Genomic DNA, 22,061 nt, shown 5'->3' with positions numbered 1-22,061 from the left:
TGTGTTTTGGCTTGCTTCTTGCGTATTTTCCTTTTCCACCACTGACGCTCCCTCTCTTCTTCTCCCATCTCCAATCCAACATCGCCTGCCTGCCTGTCGATCCCACACCACCCACTCCTCACCACCCTTCCTCATCAACCTTCCTCACCACCCTTCCTCACTCCTCACCAACCTCACTACCACTACCAGCACCATGTGCGGCCGCGGCCCTCATCGTCGTCATCACCATCACCACCACCACCACCACCATCGCCCAGGTGTGGGTGCGTTTGTGGCTGGCGCCATGGTTGGATCGGCCGTCCGTGCAGCCACCCGCCCAGCACACCAGCGCCACGTCGTCGTGCACAGGACGGTGGTGCAGCAGCAGCCAGCGCCCCCGCCACCTGCCCAGTATGCTCCCGGCCCGTACGCTCCCCAGCCGCAGTACCCAGCATACCCACAGCCCCCACAGCAGCAGCACCAGCAGTATGCCCCGCCACCGGCTTACCCGCAGTACCCACCACAACAGCACCAGCACCAGCACCAGCAACCCCCGCCACCGGCCTCACACGCCTATCCACCAGCACAGGCACCGCCGGCCCAGCACCAGGCGCCTTACGCCCCGCCCCCTGCTAGCCAGCACCAGGCGCCTTATGCCCCGCCACCGCCAGCCCACGGTACAAGCCCATATGCGCCCCCACCAGCCACGTCTTCCCCATACGGGCAGCCGCCACAGCAGCACCACCAGCAGCCACCACAGCATCCTCCACAGTACCAACAGCAGCCGCCACAGGCCGGCCCATACGCCCAGAAGGGGCCCTACGGCTGAAAACACCCGCGCCTCACCATCCTAGTACTGCGTGATCCATCCATTGTCATGACTACTAACTTGCAGTGTTTATGACCTTGCGCCATCGCGCGCATGTATGGTGTTTCTCATTCCATTTCGTGTTTGCATCAAATTCGCCTTCGTGCGCGTTCACATGCGACGCCCACTGTATCCTGTTGCCCCTGTTTCATAGTCGCACATAGTCACGCGTGCTTTGCTTCATTCTTCCCATCCATCTTGTTGACTGGCGGTTGCCCGCCAGCTTTCCTTTCGTTGTGGTTGCTATCTTTCGCTTCCTGAGCAGCAGTCTCCTTTCGACACACATGCTTTGTTGATGTTTGGTGTGAATGAATGACCCTCCGCCCAATGCACATTCGTACACGCAATGCTGCGGTGTTGATGGTATTGCGGTTGCCTCTTTTCACTTCATGCATAAACGACCCAACAACGACACGGTGAAACGCTGCGCGCCAAGTGTGTTGCTAGTGAGAGGAAAAGGAGGCACGAGGCAGTTGGCAACGATAAAGCTGTGTGTGTGTGTGTGTGTGTGTGTGTGTGTGTGTGTGTGTGTGTGTGAAAATGAGGGAGGGGAAGCAGAGGACAGACACGCTCGCGTGGGCAAGGGCGAAGAAGAGACGTGATGGCACATCAACGCGTCTGCCGTCAGTCGTGGAGCCTGGGGTCGCAACTCAAAGCCTAGGCCTCAGAGAGGGCGTCAACGCCAGGGAGGGCCTTGCCTGCATCGTGTGCGGTGAAACGTCGTGCGGAGCAAGCGGTGAGGTGTTGGAAGACAAAGGATTGAAGAAGCAGAATGGATGGATGGAAGAACCACGCACCCACACATGAGTGCAGCATCAATGTGATCACAGGAGGCGCTGTCATCAGCAAAGAGCACGAAACCACACAGAGACAAGCCTGTTCTCCATCACCAACTGCAAGCGCCACTCCACACAACAACACTGCTGCACAGACAATCACCACCACCACCACCACCGTCATCACCACCAGCATCATCATCATCCATTGCCACCAGCATCGACACCCGCACGAACCTTCGAGGAGCTCGAGGGAGGCGCCGCCGCCCGTGCTGACGTGCGAGACCTTGTCCTCCGTGTTGTACTTGGCAGCGCACGTGGCTGTGTCGCCACCGCCAATGATCACGCAGCTGCCTTGCTCCGTGGCCTTCACGCACGCATCCATCACCCTGCAAAGAGCAGCGGTGGTGGTGGCAGTAGCAGCAGCAGTCCAGGTGTCAGCGGATGCGATGAGACAAGAGCATGTGTCGTATTTGGACAGAAACGGAGAAAAGGGAGGGCGAGAGGGGGACAAACAAACACACACACACACACACACACACACACACACACACACACACACACACACACACACACACACACACAATGACATGCGTCGCACTTGATGGTGCCGTTGGCGAACTTGTCAAACTCAAAGACGCCCATGGGACCGTTCCACACAATCGTCTTGGCGCGCAGAACAACCTCCGCAAACCTTCAGTGAACAACACACACACACACACACATACACACGCACACACACGCACACACGCAGGCAGGCGGTCGTGAGTGAAGGTGTGTAGTAACGATACATACAGGCGCACATGTGTGTGTACAAGTGCATAAATGTGAGTGTATGTACATGTGTGTGAGTGCGTGTGCACGGACGTGTTTGCGGACTTCTCGCCGACATCGAGGCCGAGCCAGCCGTCAGGAATGCCTGTCTCGTCCGTGGCCGTCGACGCGTTTGCATCCGCGCTGAACTGCACGCGCAACAGCACACAAGTAGGGAGGGAAGAGGTCGGGAATTGGACGGTGAGTCGGGAGTGTTTTGTTATGCAAGAAGGTTACATGACAAGCTCGCGCAATACTAAACACACACCAACTCGACAATGTGGTGGGAGCATTATGCAACTGGCAACGTGCACGGCACCTTGTCTGCGGTGACGTAGTCCACGGGGAGGTGGATCTGCACGTTGTTGGCCTTGGCCTTGTCCATGATCTTGCCAACAATCTTGGCACCCTCCTCGTCAAAGAGCGACGAGCCAATCTGCGCCCCGCACATCAAACACCACATCACAACACATCGCATCATGTCATGTCACGTCACGTGTCACGCCACATCACCAACACCAACAGCAAATACATGTCGGCAGTTGCACAAGGAAACCCTGGCGGTCCGCCACACGCGGCCCTTTGCTCCAGCGCGGCGCGCAAACGCACACCCATAGAGGGAGATCAGGGAAGCAAGGGAGGGAAGCAAGGGAGGGAGTGTACATGTGTGACAGTGAAGGAGAGTACACAACACAGTGCTGTGGTGTTCGTACGTTGACGCCGTTGAGAACTTTCTTGAAGGTGTAGGCCATGCCGCCGCCAATGATCATCTCGTTCACCTGCGCGCACACACACATGCCATGTCAGGCGACATCATTATGCAAGCATCTACACACACAAACAAACAAACAAACAAACAAACACACAAACACACACACACAAAAACAAACAAACACACACACACTCTCTCTCTCTCTCTCTCTCTCGCTCTCGTCCCCCAAACAGCCGCATACGCGCCCGATTTGTGCGGGCACCTTGTCGAGGAGGTTTTCGATGAGCTGGATCTTGTCTGCCACCTTTGCGCCGCCGAGAATGGCGAGAAACGGCCGCTCGGGGTTGTCCAGTGCCTGGAACGCACAAATATAAAGGGGTGGGGGTGAACGCATGTGAGTGGCACGTGGCACCGGTGCAGACAAGGGGAAACACTGTGGTGTATGTGGTGGGCGTGCGTGTGTACCTTTGCAAAATACTCGAGCTCGCGCTTGAGGAGGAAGCCCGCGGCCTTGATGGGCAGGTCAACACCAACCATCGAGCTGTCACAGACGAATGGCACACATACACATACACACATACACATACACATACACATACACACATACACACATACACATGCACATACACATGCACATACACATACACACGTACACATACATATACACATAGGAGTGAGTGAGTGAAGGATGAGGCAAGGCAATGGTGGAGAGCACAGCACGCAAAAGATGTGGGAGCGAACCTGTGGGCGCGGTGGGCAGTGCCAAAGGCGTCGTTGATGTAGACGTCACCTGAACAGCCAACATGCACGCGTGCCGTGGGTGAGACCCAAAGGTGGAGGCAGCGGTGGCGGTGATGGCCGTGGTGGCTGTGGATGACGCGCAGCCAGAAAGTGTGCACAAGGATAGACAAGACAAGGTGTGAGGTGCCATGGCGGCTGTGCAGTCGTGACACACCAAGGGACGTGAGGGACGCGCGGAACTTGGCAACAGCCTCCTTCTCTGGCTTGAACTGCAACACAAACACACCCGTGATGCGCAAAGTAAGATCAGCAGTCATGACATGATGGCATGAACCCTGGCTCGCCACGACCAAGAACACGTGCATGCACGCACACGGACAAACACAGACACAGAAGCAAGCACATACAAACACACGCAAACAAATGCACACACACGCACCTTGTTGCCCCCTGCGTCCTTGCCCTTGCCTTCCTCTTCAGGGTGGAAGCGAAGGTTCTCCAGAAGGATCACAGTGCCTGACGACGTGCGTGTTCAGCGAGAGCGTTCTCATGTGAGCAATAGTGCCTCTGCAGGCTAAACCACGCATGCGCAAATGCGTGTGTGTGTGTGTGTGTGTGTGTGTGTGTGTGTGTGTGTGTGTGTGTGTGTGTGTGTGTGTGTCAGGTGTGTCTGCATGCGTGCATGTATGCAGCATGCACGGGCGTACCTGGGGTCGGGTCCTTGCAGGCAGCCTCGACGGCGTCACCAACGCAGTCATCGAGGAACTGCACAGGCCTGTAGCAATGGATTGGTTGGTGGATGGATCAATGGGAAACGAGCAGGCGTGTGAGCAGTTGTGACCGTACGCATAAGAACATGAAGCAAAGAAAGCGTGAGCAGTGCTCACACACACACACATGGTATATTGGGATGAGAGGGCTTCAGCAACAGGTTTGTACGTGTGTGCAGAATCAGCAGAAGCACAGGTACTGCAAGAGATGTTTGAGCGGTAACGGGCTCAGAGCACACGAGCACGCGTCGAATCTCGCTCGCACCAGCTCCCCCCTCTACCCAACATGCATGGACACGAACCGGCCGAGAAGGGAGGAGAGCTCCGTGGCGACGGGCTTGAGGGACAGGCTTGGCTTGACGTTGCCCTCGGGGCGGCCGAGGTGGCTCATGAGCACAACGCTCTTGGCGCCGTGTTCCAGGGCGTGCTTGATGGTGGGCAGGGCGCCCACAATGCGCTGGTTGTTGGTGATGTTGCCCTCCTTGTCAAAGGGAACGTTGAAGTCCACCCTCATCAGGACGCGCTTGTCCTTGAGGTCGACGTTGTCAATGCTGAGCTTGCCCATGCTGGATGATGTCTGTTGCGCGCGCGCGCGTGTGTGTGTGTGTGGTGTACGTGTATGTGTGTGTGTGTGTGTGGTGTACGTGTATGTGTGTGTGTGTGTGTGTGTGTGGTGTACGTGTATGTGTGTGTTTATGTGTGTGTGTGAGGTGTGGAACATGAAGAAAAACCCATGAGCATTGATAGCAAGCAAGATGTGTGGTCTTGCCCAAGCCAAAGCACATAAACAACACGCACGCACATACATACATACACACAAAACGTGCGCTGCTGTGCTGCTGCTGCAAACAGAGAGCGATCTCCCTCCCTTCCTCCCCTCCTGCCCTCAGCCACAACCTTGGCAGCTGTGTGCGCTCTCGCCCGTGCTGTTGCTGTTGCTGTGAGGTGGTTGTGATTGTGGCTGTGGCTGCGGCGTTGCACAAGGGACGACCACGACGGGCACACGCACGCAGTCAGGCGGCTTGCACGCAAAGCCAAGCCCGGAAGACGTACCACAGGGGAGAACGTGGCTGGTGCTTGGATCAACAAGATGATGAGGGGGAGCAAGACGGAGGAGAGACGCACGTGTGGCTCTTGGTGAATGCCTGCCTGCTGCTAACGGCTCTGATAGTGAGACAAGTGCCAGTGGGAACGAAGACGAAGAAGAAGAAGCAAGCAAGTGTGTGTGTATTGCTTCTTGCTTTGCTTGTCAGATTTTCTTCCTTCTTCACTGACAACAACCCGACACTACGCAAGACAGCAAGAAGACAAACCAAACAACATTGAGGGTGGTGTTTGCGACTTCTGCGAGGGCTGTTGGCTGCTGCTTGTTGGGTGGTGTGAGCGGCATTGTTCAGCGTGCACGACGCCGCATAGATAGGTACCGAAGGGAAACAACAGAGCGCAGGCCAAGCAAGAGTGCAAGCGCAGTGGGGGGCACACAAGACTGGCGGCACACAGGCGAGCAAGGCATCGCAGCTGCACATCCTTCGTCCAGCATGCCGTCGCGCATGATGTTGAAACTTGCGCGATACGCGCTCGTGTTTGCTGGAGGCATCGGCATTGGCATGCTGGCACACCACCTCCGCTCCACCCGCGTACATCCACACGCCTTTGTGTTCATCGTCCGTCTCAAATTCAAGGTATGTGTATGTGTGTGTGCGTGTGCGTGTGTCTGTGTGTGTGTGTCTGTGTGTGTGTGTGTGTGTGTGTGTGTGTGTGTGTGTGTGTGTGTGTGTGTGTACGTGCAAGTGTGTGTCCATGTGAATTTCCTTCCAGCCAGTCACGCTTGCACTCTTATACGTTTACGTAATCTGTCCCCCCCCCCCTCTCTCACACTCCCTCCACATTCTTCCCCTTTCCTTGCTCTGCAACTGGTTGCAGCCGGGCGCCGTCACCGCGTTTGTGGAGCGCTGGGCGGCGCTGGCCAGCCACTGCCGCCAGAGCGAGGAGAACACATTGACCTACGAGCTGTGCTACGACCTTGCAGACGAAGACACGGTCATGATCTACGAGCGATACTGCTCCAAGGCGGACCTCACCAATATCCACAACAAATCCGCCCCCTTTGCACGGGTACGCTGGGCACTGGCCTCCTGCGATGACAGTCATCTCCCTCATTCATTGTCTACGGGTTTGCATGCCCTTTTCTCTCAACACATCTTCTCGTGGTGACCCTCTGTTCCACTGTTCACACACTTGCGCACACTTGCACGCACACACACACACACACATATACACACATACACGAACACACACATACATGTACACACACATATACACACATACACGAACACACACACACACACAACCACACACACACAGTTGAACAGGTGGCTGGCATCTGCAAACATTGTGCTGGAACGAGAAGTGCTTGAGTACCAAGAGTCAAATATTGGATACATCGTCAGGAGATGATGGCGACGTGGGTTCTGCTTGTCTCTTGCGTCTCTTCCTCCCCTCCCTTGTACCGGTTCCCTCTCCCTTGTCTCTTCTGTTGTCCCCTGATTCGCTTCCTTGTTGCTCCCGCCGTGTTGGTGTTATTCTTGATTAGCATGACGTGTCAACTTGCGTCTGTGTGCTGACGGTGTGCGCGACGAGTGCCATCTTCAGGAATATGGATGAAGCCCTTACTCGTCCCTTGTTCCTGCATGCCATGCTGTTGCCTTCACCCAATACCCCCTTTGTTACACTCCCCACGTGCCATGCCCGCTGTGCGTTGCCACCACCAACACGCTGTTTGCCCGTTGCGGTCTTGCTGTTGTCCAGTGTTGCTTGCTCTCGCCTTTTGGCTAGCGTTTGCTGCCTTGGCTTGTGGTTCCTGAACAATGCATCCCTTGTAACCGCAGTGCCAATGTGCGGCTCGTCACGTGTGTGCGCGTGTGTAGAGTTTTCATTGGTCAGCGAAAAGAGGCTGACATAATGCGAGAGAGTATGTGTGTGTGTCTGTGTGTCTGTGTGTCTGTGTGTGTGGAGGGGGGACAGAGAGAGAGAGAGACAAAGAAAAACAAGGGCGTAATGACAATCGAAAGCAAAAGCAAAAGCAAAAACAAAGAAGCAAGCAATGAAAGGTAGAACACGTGTGGAATGCGAGAACAGCAACATCAGCTCATGTGTGAAACAACACACGACACGAGTGCCATGTCAACAACAAAAACAACAGCAGCACACACGCTATCGAGGAATCAATTACATATGGGGGCGACGCGTCGTGCCCTGCTGCTCACGCAACAGACTCGTAAGGGTCCGACGTCTCAATCGTGGTTGGCAGGTCCGCACTCAGCTGCGTCACAATCTGCCCGCCACCGAGTTCAACATCATCGCCGCCACGTGCGCCCTTGCCTCTGCCTTTGCCACCGCCATTGTCCGCGGGGGAGTGTCCGGACCCTGCAACGCCGCTGTACATGTTTGCGGAGCGGGCAAGCGGGTTGATGGTGATGCCCGCAGCAGCAGAGGCTGACGTGTGGATGTCTGCAGCGGCAACGCGCCGGTTATATGCCCCTTGCCCTGATGTGGTGGTGGTGGTGGTGGTGGTGGTGGTGGTGGTGGTGGTGGTGGTGATGATGATGATGATGATGATGATGATGATGATGATGATGAAGGTGAGGTTGTTGCTGTTGCGTTATGTATCGCAGGTGAAGATGATCAGATAGGAGAACGTACTGTTCTTGGCTTTGACGCTGACGAAGATGACGACTGCGATCAAGATAATCCCTGCAGCCACGCCGACGGCCGCGCCCGTCTCGCTACACACAGACGCAGATACACACACACACAGACACGTGTTCACACACATGCAAAACAAGAGGAGGAGGAGGAGGAGGAGGTGGTGGTGGTGGTGGTGGTGGTGGTGAGCGGAATAGTTTTGTTTTTGTTTTTTTTTGGGGGGGGGGGAGGGGGAGGGGGGGGGGCACTTGCTGCGTGTGTGAGGTGAGTACAGCACATGTGATGAGGATGGTGACGACACAACAGTTTCGCACTTACGTCATGCCCCACTTGAAACCCGCGGATCGACCTACACATCCAGCAACAACACCAGAAAGGGGTGAGTTGGTCAACGGGCTGTGTGTCTCTGTGCCTGTGTATGTCTGTGTGTCTGTGCATGTCTGTGCATGTCTGTGTTTATGTGTCTGTGCCTGTGTCTGTGTCTGTGTCTGTGTCTGTGTATGCGTATGTCTGTGTGTGTGTGCCTGTATGTGTATATGTGTGTATCAGATCGCCAAACGCAACTCAGGACCACATTCGCAACCCATTTGTGATTCACATAGACACACACAGCACAACACCTGCTTCTGGCGTGGTTGCTGCTGGGTCGGCGGTGGTGGTCGACCCTCCGCTCGGGCCCGTGCCAGGCTGTGCACCGGTACCGCCTGTCACTGTCGTTGTCGTCGTCGTTGTTGTTGTTGTGGTGGTGGTGAACACGTCCTGTGCAATGGGGACGGGGGCGCCATCAATGTTGATGGATGCGGCGGCGAACAGGCGGCTTGACAGCACCGCCAGCGGTACATTCTCGTCCGGAACAGCGATCGTCACCCGCACACTCAGCGCATTCACCGCGCTCACCTGTGTGTGTGTGTGTGTGTGCGTGTGTGTGTTGGGGGAGGGGGTTGGGGAGGGGGTTCGTCGTGGTTCGTGTGAGTGAATGTGTTTGTGTGTGTGTGTGTGTGTGTGTGTGTGTGTGTGTGTGTGTGTGTGTGTGTGTGTGTGTGTGTGTGTGTGTGAGTGTGTGGAATGGAAGTCAGTGTGCAAGTCAGTGTGCAAGTCAGTGTGCGAGAGAGTGGAAGTGAGTCAGTGTGGGGTTGGCGTGCAAGGGGTGACGTGCTGTGTGCATGAGGGACGGGCACATGTGCGCAATGCATGTGTCACGCACGTCTGTGATGTCGATATCAGCAGTCGTTTGGAGAGCAGTCTTCAGCGCAGCAATGACGGCTGCAAGCATATCACCCAGCGACACAAGGGGCACAAGTGAGTGCATGACAACAGGCCCCACCGTACGCGTGCACATGCATGCGAAGCCTGCACCCAGAGCGAGGAACCAACAGAGGGAACAACACATGCGCACAGTGTGTACGTGTGTGTGTGTGCGTGCGTGCGTGTGTGATTGTTTGTTTACCTGCGCGCCCGTCTGTGGTGAAATCGCCTGCAGACATCTGCACAAGTACACGGGAGCAAAGCAGTGGCCGACGAATATGGTGGTGAGGACGGCACAACAGCATCAGGGACACAAACACGCACGGAAACAGATCCCAAATGTCCACACATCCACTTACACATCCACCTGCACATCCACCTGCACGTTCACATGTATACACGGGGCACACGTGCAGCGGCACTTACATGAGGCGCCAGCATGCTCTTCAGAAAGTAGCTGTGCAACACACCTGTTGTTGTCAGAACAAACAACCACACACACACACACACACATACACGCACATACAAACACACACACACGCACACGTGAGCAGGTATTAAGATGTGAACGAACAAAGAGCTGCAAAGCGTGACACACGGGGAGGCGAAGAAGGCAACATGCGCATGCGCATACAGCGCGTGCAATGTGACAGTGTATGCGCGTGTGCATGTTGTGCGTATTGTGTGTATTTGCACGTGTGTGAGAGCATGAACCCACGTTGGCCAAGGCAGACGCCCCGATCTGTGCATGTGTCTCCCTCGGTTTCTGGATTGCCGTCATCACACATGTTGCCACCACCCTGTGTGAACGAAACAAAGCATAGACAAAGGCGATGTTATGTGTCGTTCAACGGTTCACACGTGCGCATGTGCATGTGCGCATGTGCGCATGTGCGCCGCACACACACACACACACACACACACACACACACACAAGCACATACACACAAGCAAATACACACACAGACGCACGCACGCACACGCCATCAGTGCTTACCGGGTACTCGTCGCGCACTAGCTCACAGTTGAGCTCGCCTTCATGGTTGAAGCGAAAGAAGCAGTGCTCGCCGGTGTTTGCACAGCACGTGGCAAAGCACGCCGGGTCCTGGCGCACGTGGACAAGAAACTTGCGGCCACTGTTGCATTCGCTCTTCTTGTCGGAGATGAAGTAGATGGTGTCATTCACGGAAAAGCCCTGGCACCACAAACCAAATCATACAGACAAGGAGGGGGGGGTTCAGGAATAAGCACGGGTTGGTTGAGCTCAACCACGCATCGAGGCCGCCCACGCCAAGCAACGCAGTCACGCAACATTGTCCTCACGTACCGTCAATGCAATGTCTTTCCAAGGGTGCCGGTCCGGCGCCTGTGCTTGTGGAACTGGGATGTAGAGCTTCTCTGTTCCGCAGTACTTGGCTTCGCCGGCGTTTGGATCCAGGGAGGCGTCGCACTCATCGTACGCAGCCTTGTTGACGATTTGAAACGCAATGAGACCGCCAGTGCAGGACTGTGCGTACACAAACCCATTGGCGTACATCTGGTAGCGAAGAAAGGTGTCGGGAACATGAATGTCATGAGCACAAGGTCACACAACATGCGGCTCCACTAAGCAGACGAACGTTGTGTGTGTATGTGTGTATGTGTGTGTGTGCGCGCGCATGTGTGCGCATGTGTGTTTTTGTGTGTTTCTGTGTGTGTATGTGTGTATCTGTGTGGTTTTGTGTGTGCATGTGTCTGTGTGTCTGTGTGTGTCTGTCTGTCTGTCTGTCTATCTCTGCGCATGTGTGTTGCAAGACAAGTGCCATCATGGCATGACTGGAGAGAGTCTCTTGCCTCCTCATCCTCGAGCAACCCGACACCACCCAACACCCCAACACCACCCAACGCACCTCGTAGCCACCAGGAGGCATGGTGTCCAGATGTGGGTCGATAACGTCAATCTCAAAGGCAGGCTCAGCGCGTGTGGTCGCAGGCAGCAGCACGGCCACCGCTGCCGCCGCCGCTGCCACGGCCACTAGCAATCTCAACAACATCATTCACGTCCTTCTGGCTTGCGCTTGTTTGCGCTTGCTTGCTTGCTTGCTTCTTGCTTGCTTGCTTGCTTTCTTGCTTGCTTGCTTGCTTGCTTGCTTGCTTGCTTGGTTGGTTGCTTGGATCCTGGGCTCAGCACCGTCCACCACACCACACCCTTCTTTTCTCTTTGCTGCTGCGCCAAATCCAGCTCAGGCGACGCGGAAATGTGGCCATATCTTCACGCATTCGTCCACAACCACCACTGCGAAGCAGATAAGGCAACAAGAAAGCAAAGCTGCTGAGCCTTTCGCGCGCACAGCACACACACTTGCTGAGAAACACACGTAGCACACGAAGGAACACAAAAGGGCACTGTGGTTGTTGGCGTCGTTGAAGCATGGCGGCGTATTACCTGACGTATGCCGTCAAGCCCACGGCTGTGACAGAGGCGCTCACCGTCAACCTGTTTGAGGCAGACTCGCCATGCTTGGTGTTGGCCAAGTCAACCCATCTGCAAGTGTTCAAGGTGAGGTGGCTCAGCGAACCATGATGTGCATGAATGATCAAGGAGCGACAAGTGCTGGATGGTGGCAGTGACGATTGCCCTGAATGCTTGGACCCTGGTACATCCTCGGCTCCCCTTTTTGCTTTGCTCCTTCCCACAATATCTGTGTGGCTCTCACACGTTGGGGTGGGGGGGGGGTTGTTTTTTTTTTTCTGTTGTTGTTGTTGTTGTTGTTGACCTTGCGCTGGAGCACAGATGGGTGAGCAAGGGCTGGAACCTATTCACGACTACCCCGTGTACGGCAAAGTGGCATGCATTCGCAAGATGACATTCCCTCAGGTTTGTCTTGAGCCGAGTGTGTGTGTGTGTGTGTGTGTGTGTGCCTGTGTGTGTGTGTCTGTCTGTGTGTCTGTGTGTCTGTGTGTGTGTCTGTCCGTCTGTCTGTCTGTCTGTGTGTCTGTCTGTCTGTGTGTTTGTGCTGTGCCTGTCGATTGTATGTGTCACCGAGCTCTTGCCTGCGCGCACACGAGATAAATAGCTCACGACCATGTCCATCCTCCACTCCCGCTGCTGATGCTGTGACAGATGAAAGGCCTTGACTCGCTCTTGGTCATGACAGATGACATGCGATTTTTTGTGCTCACCTTCAACGAGCACACAAAGAAACTAGAAACACACACCAACGGCAACCTCCTTGTACGCCCATGCTACATGCCATTTGATTTTGGGTTTGCGTCATTGTTGCACACGTGCGTCGGACGTGTGTGACATGTGCGTGTGTGTTCTTGTTCGTACGCGCACGCGCGGTCGCACTTCTGTTGCCGACATGTCCACATGGGGTGTGCTCATCAACAACCGCTCCATAACGACGATGTATTGGGCTGCAGAACCCAAGCTCGTTTCCCATGGAGACCGGCCCGCTCGTTGCTGTCGACCCAGACTGCCGCGTCATTGTCATGGCAATGTACCCTGGCCTCGTCAAGGTGTGCGCACATGCATGTGTGCATATGTTTGTCCGTGTGTGCGCGAGCGTGTGTATGTGTAGCTACTCCTGTTCTCGAAGTCCCCGCCCTACTCGTGCCTCCCCCTTGCTTAATCGCCCGCGCGGTGCCCGTCCTTACTTTGCCCCACACACCCTGCCAGATTCTGCGCATCCACGGGTGCAAGTTTGAGGAGGAGGCGAGCGAGGCGCGGCTGGATGCAGACCAGGTGCTGTCCATGGCCATGCTGCACGGCTGCGCAGAGCCAACACTCGCCGTCCTCTGCCAGCGCGCTGACCAGCGCTTCGTCAAGCTCATGCGCGTCACCGTACGTGCCCGCAGAATTGCGCGTGCTTGTTTGTGTGCGTGTGTGTGTGTGTGTGTGTGTGTGTGTGTGTGTGTGTGTGTGTGTGTGTGTGTGTTTGTGTGTGTTCGTGTGTTTGTGTTTGTGTGTGGGTGTGTGACATGCATGGCTGCATGCATGCTCTATGTGAGCCTTTTAAGTGCAGTGTCTTCGCCTCTCTGGCTGTGACAACGCCTCACGTTGCCACGGTTGTACGCACATGTGCATGTGTGCGCTCATGTGCTCATGTGTGTGTGCATGCGTGTGCAGTCCCGCAATGAGCTGGTGGAGGTGTCATCTGTGTGGAAGACGCGACTCGAAGGCGCCGTGCCAGATTCGGCCCACTTTCTTCACCCAGGTACACGCATGAGATCACATTTTCACACGGTCTTGGTTCCACGCGCTGATGCTTGCAATGCCCTGCAACATTCTGCGCTCACACGCACACACACACACTCTCTCTCTCTCACTTGCATGCACACACACTCACACATGCACACACACACATACGTGCACACTCACACATGCACACACACACATACGTGCACACACATACACAATGCACGCCTTCGCCACTTGCCGTGCCTGCTGCCGCCGCCGCAGTGCCCAACACGAGCGAGGGGTGCCTGGTGTTTGGGGCGGACGCGGTTGTGTATGCGGATGCAAACGGATACAAGGCGGCGAGCATCCCCGAGATGATGGTGCAGGCCGTGGCCGACGTCGACGACTCGGGCGCACGCTTTCTCATTGGTGAGGGGCTGGGATCGGCTTTTCGGCATTGGCTGGCAGGGGAATTGTTGCCGACGCATGCAAAGTGCACACACACATACTCACAATTGATCAAATTCAACCATCATCCGACACACTTCACAATGCAAATACACACGCGCATCGCACACACACTCACACACGCCCTTGCACATGGTTACCCTCACAAACCCCCTACCCCGCTTGGCACGTGGCAATGCGGTGTCTGCCGGCGGTGCAGGCGACAGTCTCCGGGGCGGACTCGCGCTGCTGGTGCTGGAGCGGGAGGAGGACCAGGTGCAGCAGATTGTGTACGAGCCGTTTGGCGAAACAGTTGCGCCGTCCACGCTCGCGTACCTCGACAACAGCGTCGTCTTTGTCGGCAGCGTTGTCGGCGACAGCCAGGTGATTGCCAAATGGGCTTGCTTGCTTGCTTGCTTGGTCGACTCTTTTGTTGTCCGGCTGGCTGGCTGAGGGTGAGAAAGAGGGGGGAGGGAGGGCTCCATGAGGAGGGTGGTCTGCAGTGTTGGATTTGTCTGCAGGCTATGCTGTTACACCGCTGATGCTCCCCGTGCATGTGCTGTTTCACTTTAGGTGGTCAAGCTGGAGACCGACGACGACAACCAGAACAAAATCATCGTCCTTGATGTGCGTATGCTTGCCTGTGCTGCCCTGTACTCTCTTCCATTCTCCCCGTCCTCCACCCGTTGACATCTGCCCACCTGCCCACTTGGCTCACATGTGTGCAGTCCCAATTCACGTGCTGACCAATGTCCTGCGGCTGTCTATATCGTGTGTCTGCGTACGTCTGTGTGTATGTATGCATGCCTGCACATATTGCACATATGTGCGTCTACCTGTGCGCTGGCGTGGCTGCAGACACACGAGAACATTGGGAGCGTGCTTGACATGTGCTCGCTGCCGCAAGCGTCGTTTGGCGAGACGCGGCTTGTAACGGCATCTGGGGCGGGCAAGGACGGCTCCCTGCGTGTGATCCAGCGCGGTGTCAACATCACGAGCTCGGCAACCGTGCAGCTCGACGACCTGCAGGTAAACCCCCTTCCTCCTCCCTCACCTTCATGCCCCATCTAGGACGGCTGTACACAACACACATGCTTACACGTGTACATGCACACGCACACGCGTACACGTGCATGCACATGGAATCACATGTATGAGTGTGTGTGTGACGCCGCCTCCTCCCGTCCACTGCCGCTTGTGTGGTGTGTCACGTTTCTTTGGTTTGTCTACGACTCGTTGTCTGTGTGTGTGTGTGTGTTGTTGGCCCTGTTGCCTGACATGTGTATGTGCGTGTGACTGTTGTGATTGCAGCGTGTGTGGGTGCTCACCAAACCCAGCGGAGAAGCAGAAGCAGCAACAGAAGAGAGTTTTCTTGCCCTCTCCTTTGCCGGCGGCCTCGCTTTTCTCCAATTCGAGGGCGAAGAGGTGCGCACAACTGCGCATGTGTGTGTGTGTGTGTGCGTGTGTGCTTGCTTATCTGTCTGTTTGCCTGTTTGTCTGTTTGTCTGTGTTGCCCGTTGTCGGCATGTAAGCCGGTTGTTGCTGGTGCAGTGTGCGCATGGATGATGTAAGTTGGTGACACCTCGTTGCAGTCACGCATGTTTACGTTGTGTTGCCCTCCTTTTGCTTGAACTCACATACGCACACGCTCGCACACACACGCACATGCACGCACACGAACATGCGACAGCTGTGTGGGTTTGAGGTTCCGTCGGCACCGTCCGACCCTGCACTACTCTGCTCCAACGTTGCAGAGAATCAGGTCCGCACCCAGCAGCTAACCGTTTCCGCGACGTCCTTGTTTTGCAAGTCACTGCACGTTACTGCCACGAATTACCCCATTTTGGACACCCATACATGCACCCAACACACTCACATCATCACCATCCGCATCATCATCATCATCATCTTCGCCATCACTACGACCCCTACACGTGCGTGTATACGATAACGGTACCGATCAGTGGCTGTTTGTGACGGAGGATGAGGTCGTGCTGGTGTGCGCCGAAACACTCGCTCGCGTTGCGGAATGGAAAGCAGCAGAGGGACAGGTGCGTGCATGGTGAACGCAACACACAGCAGCGAGGAGGGAGGGAGCGGGATGATGGTGGTGAAGAGGTGCTTTGTTATTCATGTTGCCGTACTCATTTGAGTTGATTGAACACGGCGCACTTGTTGAGTGCCTACACCCTGTCACATCTGCCCTCGTTAACCCCTGAAGGCCACTCTAACAACGTTCCTGTAACCACGTGCCCCATGCACCGCCCGCGATGTCACCACTGTCCACAACAGGCCATCGGTGCATGCGCGTGCAGTGAGAAGCAGCTTGTGGTGTCGAGTGGACGACAGCTGCTCATCTTTGAGATTGCAAAGGGAAAACTCACGCAAACAAAGGACACAACGCTGGAGCACGAGCTCTCGTGTCTTGGTCAGCCATGCGGTGTTGTTGTGGGCCGTGTGTTCCACGCGTCTGTGTGTGTGTGCGTGTCTGTATGTGTGTGTGTGCGTGTGTGTGTCTGTGTGTGTCTGTGTGTGTGTGTGCTGGTCATGAAAGCGTGCCTCAACGCTAGCAGCTCACATGCACCCTGTGCCTGTTTGCACATGCCTGCCTGCATGCGTCTAGACATTCTTCCCGTGAACGATGACGGCACGAGTGTGATGGTTGCGGGCACGTGGAACGTTGAAGCGAAGGTGTACCACCTTCCCTCGATGCGCGTTGCCTCCTCAGCACCGTTCAAAGCCGGTGTTATTGCAACGTCGTGCGCAATCACGCGGCTTGGCGATCAGAACGTCGCGTTCTTCGGGATGGGAGACGGATCCGTGGTCCGCTACATCTTTGCCGAAGGCAGTTGTAAGTTGGCCGCTAGCATTGCTTTGGGTTTTGCATGTGCAAGAAGGGAACAGATACGCACACACATACACACACATGCGCATTCTCTTTCTCTGTGCACCCGTGCGTGCACTTGGGTGAACGAGAATGCTTGCTGCACCATGCCCTACCTGCTGCCATTGCGACTGCTTGCCGACTTGACATGATGTGCCGGTGTGTTTCCATCCAAACAGGGCATATGACCAACCAGCGACACGTGCATGCAGGCAAGCAGCCCGTGTCGCTTGTCTCGTGCAAGTTTGCCTCTGGCCCTGCCGTCGTCGCCCTCTCAAACACGTCCCTCCTCTTCTACGCGGACTCAGGCGTAAGTGTGTGTCTGTGTGTCTGTGTGTCTGTGTGTGTCCGTGTGTCCGTGTGTATGTGTCTGTGTGTGTGTCTGTGTGTGTCTGTGTGTATGTGTGTGCGTAGACAAATGCGCACATAGGCACATATACAACATACACACATGCATACAAGCAACATACACACGCAAGTTGCATACTTGTGTCTGTGCACTTGAAACACGTGCTACAGCTAGTGCCCCTCACCTGATGCTGTGCATTACCGTGTCCTGTGCAGCGAGTGACGTTTTCCACCTTGAACGAGGCGAACTTGACGTGCGTTGCGCCCCTGAGCACGCCCGCCTACCCTGACAGCCTCGTCTTCTCCACCCCAGCCAGCCTCGGCATTGGCCAGATTGGGCGCATGAACAACCTCCACATCAACAAGGTACCGTTCGCCTCGGCTGGCCACCCCAGACACACCCTCCACACACGTGTGCGTGCACAAGCAAAAGCATACACACACACATACCTGCATAAACCGACACGTTCGCGCGTTTGCACGTATGTACAAGATACACACAGCACGTGCGTTGACCACACAACTGCTGGTTCCACTGGCCCTTCGCCTCGCAGGTTGCGCTTGGCTTCTCGCCCGTGTCCCTGACGACCATCTCGGCCAACCCCTCGTATGTCGTGGTGGTAGGCCACGTCGATCAAGGTGCGTCGCTTTAAACGCGCTTCTCGGTCGTCCTGTCATGCTGCTGACAGCGTTGATTTGTTGTTGCTGTCGCCTAAATTGCTCGATTGCTGACCTTGCCTTGCGTGCTGGCCCTGTATGTTGTTCGCATGTGTATGTGTGTGTGTGTGTGTTTTGAAGAGGATGGAGGGATTGCGAGTGCCATCCGCGTGTTTGACGGGACGACGCTGGAGATGGTTGCATCGCACGAGCTGCCGGCTCCGGAGGCCGTCAACTGCGTCATCCAGCACAAATTCAAGGACGACAACACAGAATACTTCATCATCGGTGTGTGTGTGTGTGTGCGTGTTTCTGATTGTCCTCTGTGCATGTCTTCACATCACTGCCACACCACTCATCACCGCAACGGCGTTACTGTTGTCGTCGTGTCCAGGAACGGCGTTTGTGGACCCGACGGAAACACAGCCGTCACGCGGCCGGATCCTCATCTCCAAACTCGAAAACAAGAAGGAAATCGCAATCGTCCACGAATGCGAAGCAGCGGTGTGTGTCTGTGTCTGTGTCTGTGTCTGTATGTCTGTCTGTCTGTCGGTGTGCGGCTTTGCTCGTGCTTGCCGCCTCCAGCTCACGTTGTCGTGCGTATGTGTGTGTGTGTGTGTGCGTGCGTGCATTTGCAGGGGAGCGTGTACTGCTTGACAAAGATGTGTGGGAAGGACACAGATGATCTGGTTGCGGGGATCAACAACCAGGTTGTTCACTTCAAATACGATGCGACTGGACAGGACGCTGCCAAGAAGCTCCGAGCAGGTGACGACGACATGAGCCTCGATTGCCGTGTGCTTGTTTGCAGCCGCGCGTGCGTGTTGCATGTGCTGGTGTGGCATGCCACATGCTTAGTGCATTCATTTGGACACACACACACACACACACACACAAACACACACTCGCGCGCACATACACTTGCACACACACTTGCGCACATGCTCACACGTGTATTTGTATTGTTGGGTTGCGTGTGCATCATATCTGCTGCGTCGCTGCTGTTTCGTCCAAGCAGTGAGTGGCAACCAGAACTTTGGCGCCGTCGTCTCCCTCGACAGCTGGTGACTTGCAATTCCTGTTGACCACCAGTGCACCGTCGTCATTGGGACCTCTTGCCCTTGCATGACAACCCATGCCTCACACGTGCACATGTTTGTGTGTGTGTGTGTGTGTGTGTGTGCGGTGGATGCAGCGACGACATTGTGCTTGTTGGCGATATGCTCAACGCCGTCTTTGTCATGCAGAAGGCGCAGGACAAACTGCAACTCGTACGCTTCAAGCTTGTGTGTGTGTGTGTGTATGTGTGCGTGTGTGTGTGTGCGTGTGTGTGTGTGCGTGTGTGTGTGTGCCTGCCTGTGCGTGTCTGCGTAAATGTGGGTGCATGTCTGTGGGTGTCTGCGTAAATGTGTATGAGTGTGCGTGTGTGTGCGTATGTTGTTGGGTGAGCTGATACCTGTTGGTGCAACGTGTTGCGCACTGCTGCGTACAGGTGGCTGGAAGTCAAACAGCCAATTGGGTGTCGTCGTGCGCGCTTGTCAACGAAACAGTCTTCCTTGTCGCGTCGCATGCCCACTCCCTCTCCGTGTGCCAGGTAGGCGGTGCTTTGTCACCCAGTGTCCCCCTTGCCACGAGCCTCTTTACAGAGGGGAGAGTGTGTGAATATGTGTGTCTGTGTGAACATGTGCCTGTCTGTCCGTGTGTGTGTGCACCTTTACGTGCCTTTATCGCAGCTCATTGCAACTTCTCATTGTTGCTCTCTGTGTATGTGTGTCTGTGTCTGTGTGTGTGTGTGGCTGTGTGTATGTGTATCTGTGTGTATGTGTGTGTGTGTGTGTGTTCTGCACCCCCCCCCCCCCCAGCGCGAGTTTGAGCCCGGCTCGACCATGCAGACGCTCAACGCCAAGTTTGAGATCTACCTTGGGGAGACGGTGACCTCGTTCGTGCGTGCGGCGCTGGGCTCTGCGGCTGCCGTCGACAGTAGCATGCCGCTACGCAACACCTTCTTTGTTGTACGTTCGCCTCATAGTCATGGATTGCACACGTATACAGATTGAAAAGGCACACACGCACATGCACGCATGGTTACCGTCTGGATGCACGCATGGTGTCTGCATATGTGCATTCGCATATGTGTGTGTGTGAGAGAGTGTGTGTTGCCGGCCACGATTGTCTAATTTTGGTCTTACATGCCTGGTTTCATTCAGTTTGGCACAATGGGTGGTGGCTTGGCGTGCTTGCTGCCGCTCACACCGCCACAGACGGAACTCCTGACAGCGGTACGCTTGTTTGTCTTGGCATGCACAGAGAGAGAGAGAGAGAGAGAGAGAGAGAGAGAGAGAGAGAGAGAGAGAGAGAGAGAGAGAGAGAGAGAGAGAGAGAGGGAGAGAGCCATATTCGCGCGCGCACTCACACACGCACGTAACGATGATGGTGGGTCCGAAACGGCAACACCTCCGTGTGTTCGAACAATGGTGTATGTGCTGACGATTGCCAATGCGTGTGTGTGTGTGTGTGTGTGTGTGTGTGTGTGTGTGTGTGTGTGTGTGTGTGTGTGTGTGTGTGTGTGTGTTCCCCAGCTGGAGTGCAGGATGGAAGAGAAAATCGGGGGTCTTGGTGGGCTGGACCACAGGGAATTCCGGACAGCGCGGGACGAGCAGCGCATGGCGCAACAAGGTTGGGCTTGGGAGCATGCAAGGATGAAGTGACAATGTACACTGCCTACACGCTCTCTTTGGTGTGCCTGTATGCACGTGTATCGTGTGCAAGGCTGACCAGTACTTACACACCGTGGCGTTGCATGTGCGTGCCTGCGTGTGTGCATTGATTTCAGTGAACCCACGCCTTGTTGATGGCGACCTGGTTGAGACGTTCTTGCAGCTGCCAGAAGAAGAGCAGAAGGAGGTGCGTCTTGTGTGTCTTGTGTGTCTGTCTGTCTGTCTGCTTGTGTCAGAGTGTGATTGTGTGTGTGGAGCCGCTCTTGTGTGGTTTTGTTGTGCCAGATGTGTCAGGCCACTACTCCGTCTCGTGCTCACGTCACCACGTCACACGCCAATGACACGCGACTGCGCTGCAGCTGGTGGCCGGCATGTCCCTCATGGGCGAAGACGGCCGCCCGTACGTGGTGACCGCTGAAGTGGCCAAGGCGGCGCTTGAAGCAATGGCGCGATTGCATTGAATAGGCAGGCGCGTGCTGCTGGCACGAAGCACATGCTGCTGTTGCCATGTCATATCGCCACCACACCCTACATGCCTGACGCCTTGCTTGCTTGCTTGCTTGCTTATTGGTTGATATGTCATTTAACTTTACACACCGCTCTCGGTGACCAGTTCAAGGAATGGGAGCTGGGGAGAAGCAAAGGTACACACGTGAGGGTGCAAAGCAAAGCGGGTCCTGATCATCGGAGAAGTGCCACACGTGGTGTGAACTTAACGTCTGTGAGAGCAAAATGGCCATGTGCAGTGCTTAGCACGCACGAACCAACAAACAAACAGCCCTCACGTTCAAAGCGAAACCAGATCCGCGATGCATATGGGAAGCACGACCAGGGTAGGAACACACCGACGAACGACTGCACTGCGAGGCCCTCAACGGTGGTGCGTTATCATCATTTGATCAGCACGTAGATGACAAAGAAGACAGCAACGGCGAACCCGACGATGTAACACATGATTCGGCCACTGCTGGAGTTGGTGAGCGCCTTCACTTTTCTCATGGAGATGCCCAACAGCGACGCTGTATCCTCAAACGATCCCGACTGTTGTGTGTGTGTGTGTGTGTGTGTGTGTGTGTGTGTGTGTGTGTGTGTGTGTGTGAATGGGAGACAGAAATGAAGGCACTCACAGACAGAGAATGAGAGACATACATACACACAGACACATACATACACACAGACACACATACACACACACACATACACACATACATACATATACACACATACACACACACAG

General features: G+C 55.4%; 6 protein-coding genes across 7 annotated transcripts in view; 3 read left to right on the top strand and 3 right to left on the bottom strand.

Moving 5' to 3' along the window:
* Positions 1-29: 29 nt before the first annotated feature.
* Positions 30-1,079, top strand: PTSG_00291 (uncharacterized protein). The gene has a single exon (XM_004998784.1). It carries the CDS (start codon positions 194-196, stop codon positions 806-808), a length of 615 nt encoding a protein of 204 aa, XP_004998841.1. The 5' UTR covers positions 30-193; the 3' UTR covers positions 809-1,079.
* A 117-nt stretch (positions 1,080-1,196) lies between these two features.
* On the bottom strand, positions 1,197-5,932 carry PTSG_00290. Of its 2 annotated transcripts, none has more exons than XM_012637625.1 (14): positions 5,557-5,932; positions 4,962-5,236; positions 4,597-4,664; positions 4,329-4,405; positions 4,104-4,158; positions 3,890-3,938; positions 3,614-3,689; positions 3,411-3,503; positions 3,150-3,215; positions 2,756-2,872; positions 2,491-2,585; positions 2,225-2,317; positions 1,861-2,012; positions 1,197-1,545 (listed from the first exon to the last, which is right to left on the bottom strand). In XM_012637625.1, the coding sequence occupies exons 2-14, from the start codon at positions 5,222-5,224 to the stop codon at positions 1,505-1,507; spliced, it is 1,245 nt and encodes a 414-aa protein (XP_012493079.1). In that variant the 5' UTR covers positions 5,225-5,236; positions 5,557-5,932; the 3' UTR covers positions 1,197-1,504. The 2 variants fall into 2 exon arrangements, with proteins under 2 accessions (XP_012493079.1, XP_004998840.1); XM_004998783.1 differs by having other exon boundaries at positions 5,713-5,932.
* Positions 5,930-7,546, top strand: PTSG_00289 (uncharacterized protein). Its single transcript, XM_004998782.1, has 3 exons — positions 5,930-6,341; positions 6,583-6,774; positions 7,024-7,546. Exons 1-3 carry the CDS (start codon positions 6,198-6,200, stop codon positions 7,114-7,116), a joined length of 429 nt encoding a protein of 142 aa, XP_004998839.1. The 5' UTR covers positions 5,930-6,197; the 3' UTR covers positions 7,117-7,546.
* Positions 7,547-7,573: 27 nt separating this feature from the next.
* PTSG_11572 (uncharacterized protein) lies at positions 7,574-11,847 on the bottom strand. The gene is made up of 11 exons (XM_004998781.1): positions 11,499-11,847; positions 10,937-11,146; positions 10,607-10,804; positions 10,328-10,409; positions 10,036-10,079; positions 9,812-9,848; positions 9,569-9,627; positions 8,985-9,261; positions 8,683-8,713; positions 8,362-8,444; positions 7,574-8,205 (listed from the first exon to the last, which is right to left on the bottom strand). The coding sequence occupies exons 1-11, from the start codon at positions 11,643-11,645 to the stop codon at positions 7,922-7,924; spliced, it is 1,452 nt and encodes a 483-aa protein (XP_004998838.1). The 5' UTR covers positions 11,646-11,847; the 3' UTR covers positions 7,574-7,921.
* A 16-nt stretch (positions 11,848-11,863) lies between these two features.
* Positions 11,864-21,424, top strand: PTSG_00286 (uncharacterized protein). The gene is made up of 29 exons (XM_004998780.1): positions 11,864-12,148; positions 12,383-12,466; positions 12,713-12,823; positions 13,015-13,110; positions 13,271-13,435; positions 13,721-13,808; positions 14,054-14,200; positions 14,439-14,602; positions 14,792-14,845; positions 15,077-15,247; positions 15,530-15,643; positions 15,909-15,980; positions 16,183-16,269; positions 16,511-16,646; positions 16,842-17,069; positions 17,282-17,412; positions 17,667-17,816; positions 18,005-18,089; positions 18,249-18,395; positions 18,502-18,611; positions 18,746-18,875; positions 19,126-19,171; positions 19,303-19,378; positions 19,600-19,701; positions 19,970-20,119; positions 20,315-20,386; positions 20,687-20,783; positions 20,941-21,011; positions 21,184-21,424. The coding sequence occupies exons 1-29, from the start codon at positions 12,020-12,022 to the stop codon at positions 21,283-21,285; spliced, it is 3,315 nt and encodes a 1,104-aa protein (XP_004998837.1). The 5' UTR covers positions 11,864-12,019; the 3' UTR covers positions 21,286-21,424.
* Positions 21,372-22,061, bottom strand: part of PTSG_00285 (uncharacterized protein) — a 1,371-nt gene continuing 681 nt past the window's right edge. The window contains exon 4 of the mRNA XM_004998779.1: positions 21,372-21,865. Coding sequence (XP_004998836.1) covers positions 21,716-21,865 — 150 coding nt within the window. The 3' untranslated portion in view covers positions 21,372-21,715. The remainder of the gene's footprint in view (positions 21,866-22,061) is intronic.

Source organism: Salpingoeca rosetta (genome assembly GCF_000188695.1).
Source record: "Salpingoeca rosetta unplaced genomic scaffold supercont1.1, whole genome shotgun sequence".
Lineage (NCBI taxonomy): Eukaryota > Choanoflagellata > Craspedida > Salpingoecidae > Salpingoeca > Salpingoeca rosetta.
This window is presented reverse-complemented; position numbering and strand designations above follow the sequence as displayed.

Excerpts from the sequence above, each read along its gene's own strand:
- PTSG_00286 (XM_004998780.1), top strand. The coding sequence starts at position 12,020 with ATGGCGGCGTATTACCTGACGTATGCCGTCAAGCCCACGGCTGTGACA. Across the intron at positions 13,111-13,270 it reads TGTACCCTGGCCTCGTCAAG|ATTCTGCGCATCCACGGGTG; the intron begins GTGTGCGCACAT and ends ACACCCTGCCAG. Across the intron at positions 13,436-13,720 it reads TCAAGCTCATGCGCGTCACC|TCCCGCAATGAGCTGGTGGA; the intron begins GTACGTGCCCGC and ends ATGCGTGTGCAG.
- PTSG_00290 (XM_012637625.1), bottom strand. The coding sequence starts at position 5,224 with ATGGGCAAGCTCAGCATTGACAACGTCGACCTCAAGGACAAGCGCGTC. Across the intron at positions 3,690-3,889 it reads ACTGCCCACCGCGCCCACAG|CTCGATGGTTGGTGTTGACC; the intron begins GTTCGCTCCCAC and ends CGTCTGTGACAG. Across the intron at positions 2,318-2,490 it reads GGCGAGAAGTCCGCAAACAC|GTTTGCGGAGGTTGTTCTGC; the intron begins GTCCGTGCACAC and ends TGTTCACTGAAG.
- PTSG_00291 (XM_004998784.1), top strand. The coding sequence starts at position 194 with ATGTGCGGCCGCGGCCCTCATCGTCGTCATCACCATCACCACCACCAC.
- PTSG_00289 (XM_004998782.1), top strand. The coding sequence starts at position 6,198 with ATGCCGTCGCGCATGATGTTGAAACTTGCGCGATACGCGCTCGTGTTT. Across the intron at positions 6,342-6,582 it reads TCGTCCGTCTCAAATTCAAG|CCGGGCGCCGTCACCGCGTT; the intron begins GTATGTGTATGT and ends AACTGGTTGCAG. Across the intron at positions 6,775-7,023 it reads AATCCGCCCCCTTTGCACGG|TTGAACAGGTGGCTGGCATC; the intron begins GTACGCTGGGCA and ends ACACACACACAG.
- PTSG_11572 (XM_004998781.1), bottom strand. The coding sequence starts at position 11,645 with ATGATGTTGTTGAGATTGCTAGTGGCCGTGGCAGCGGCGGCGGCAGCG. Across the intron at positions 10,805-10,936 it reads GGAAAGACATTGCATTGACG|GGCTTTTCCGTGAATGACAC; the intron begins GTACGTGAGGAC and ends TTGTGGTGCCAG. Across the intron at positions 9,628-9,811 it reads CACCACAGACGGGCGCGCAG|CCGTCATTGCTGCGCTGAAG; the intron begins GTAAACAAACAA and ends ATATGCTTGCAG.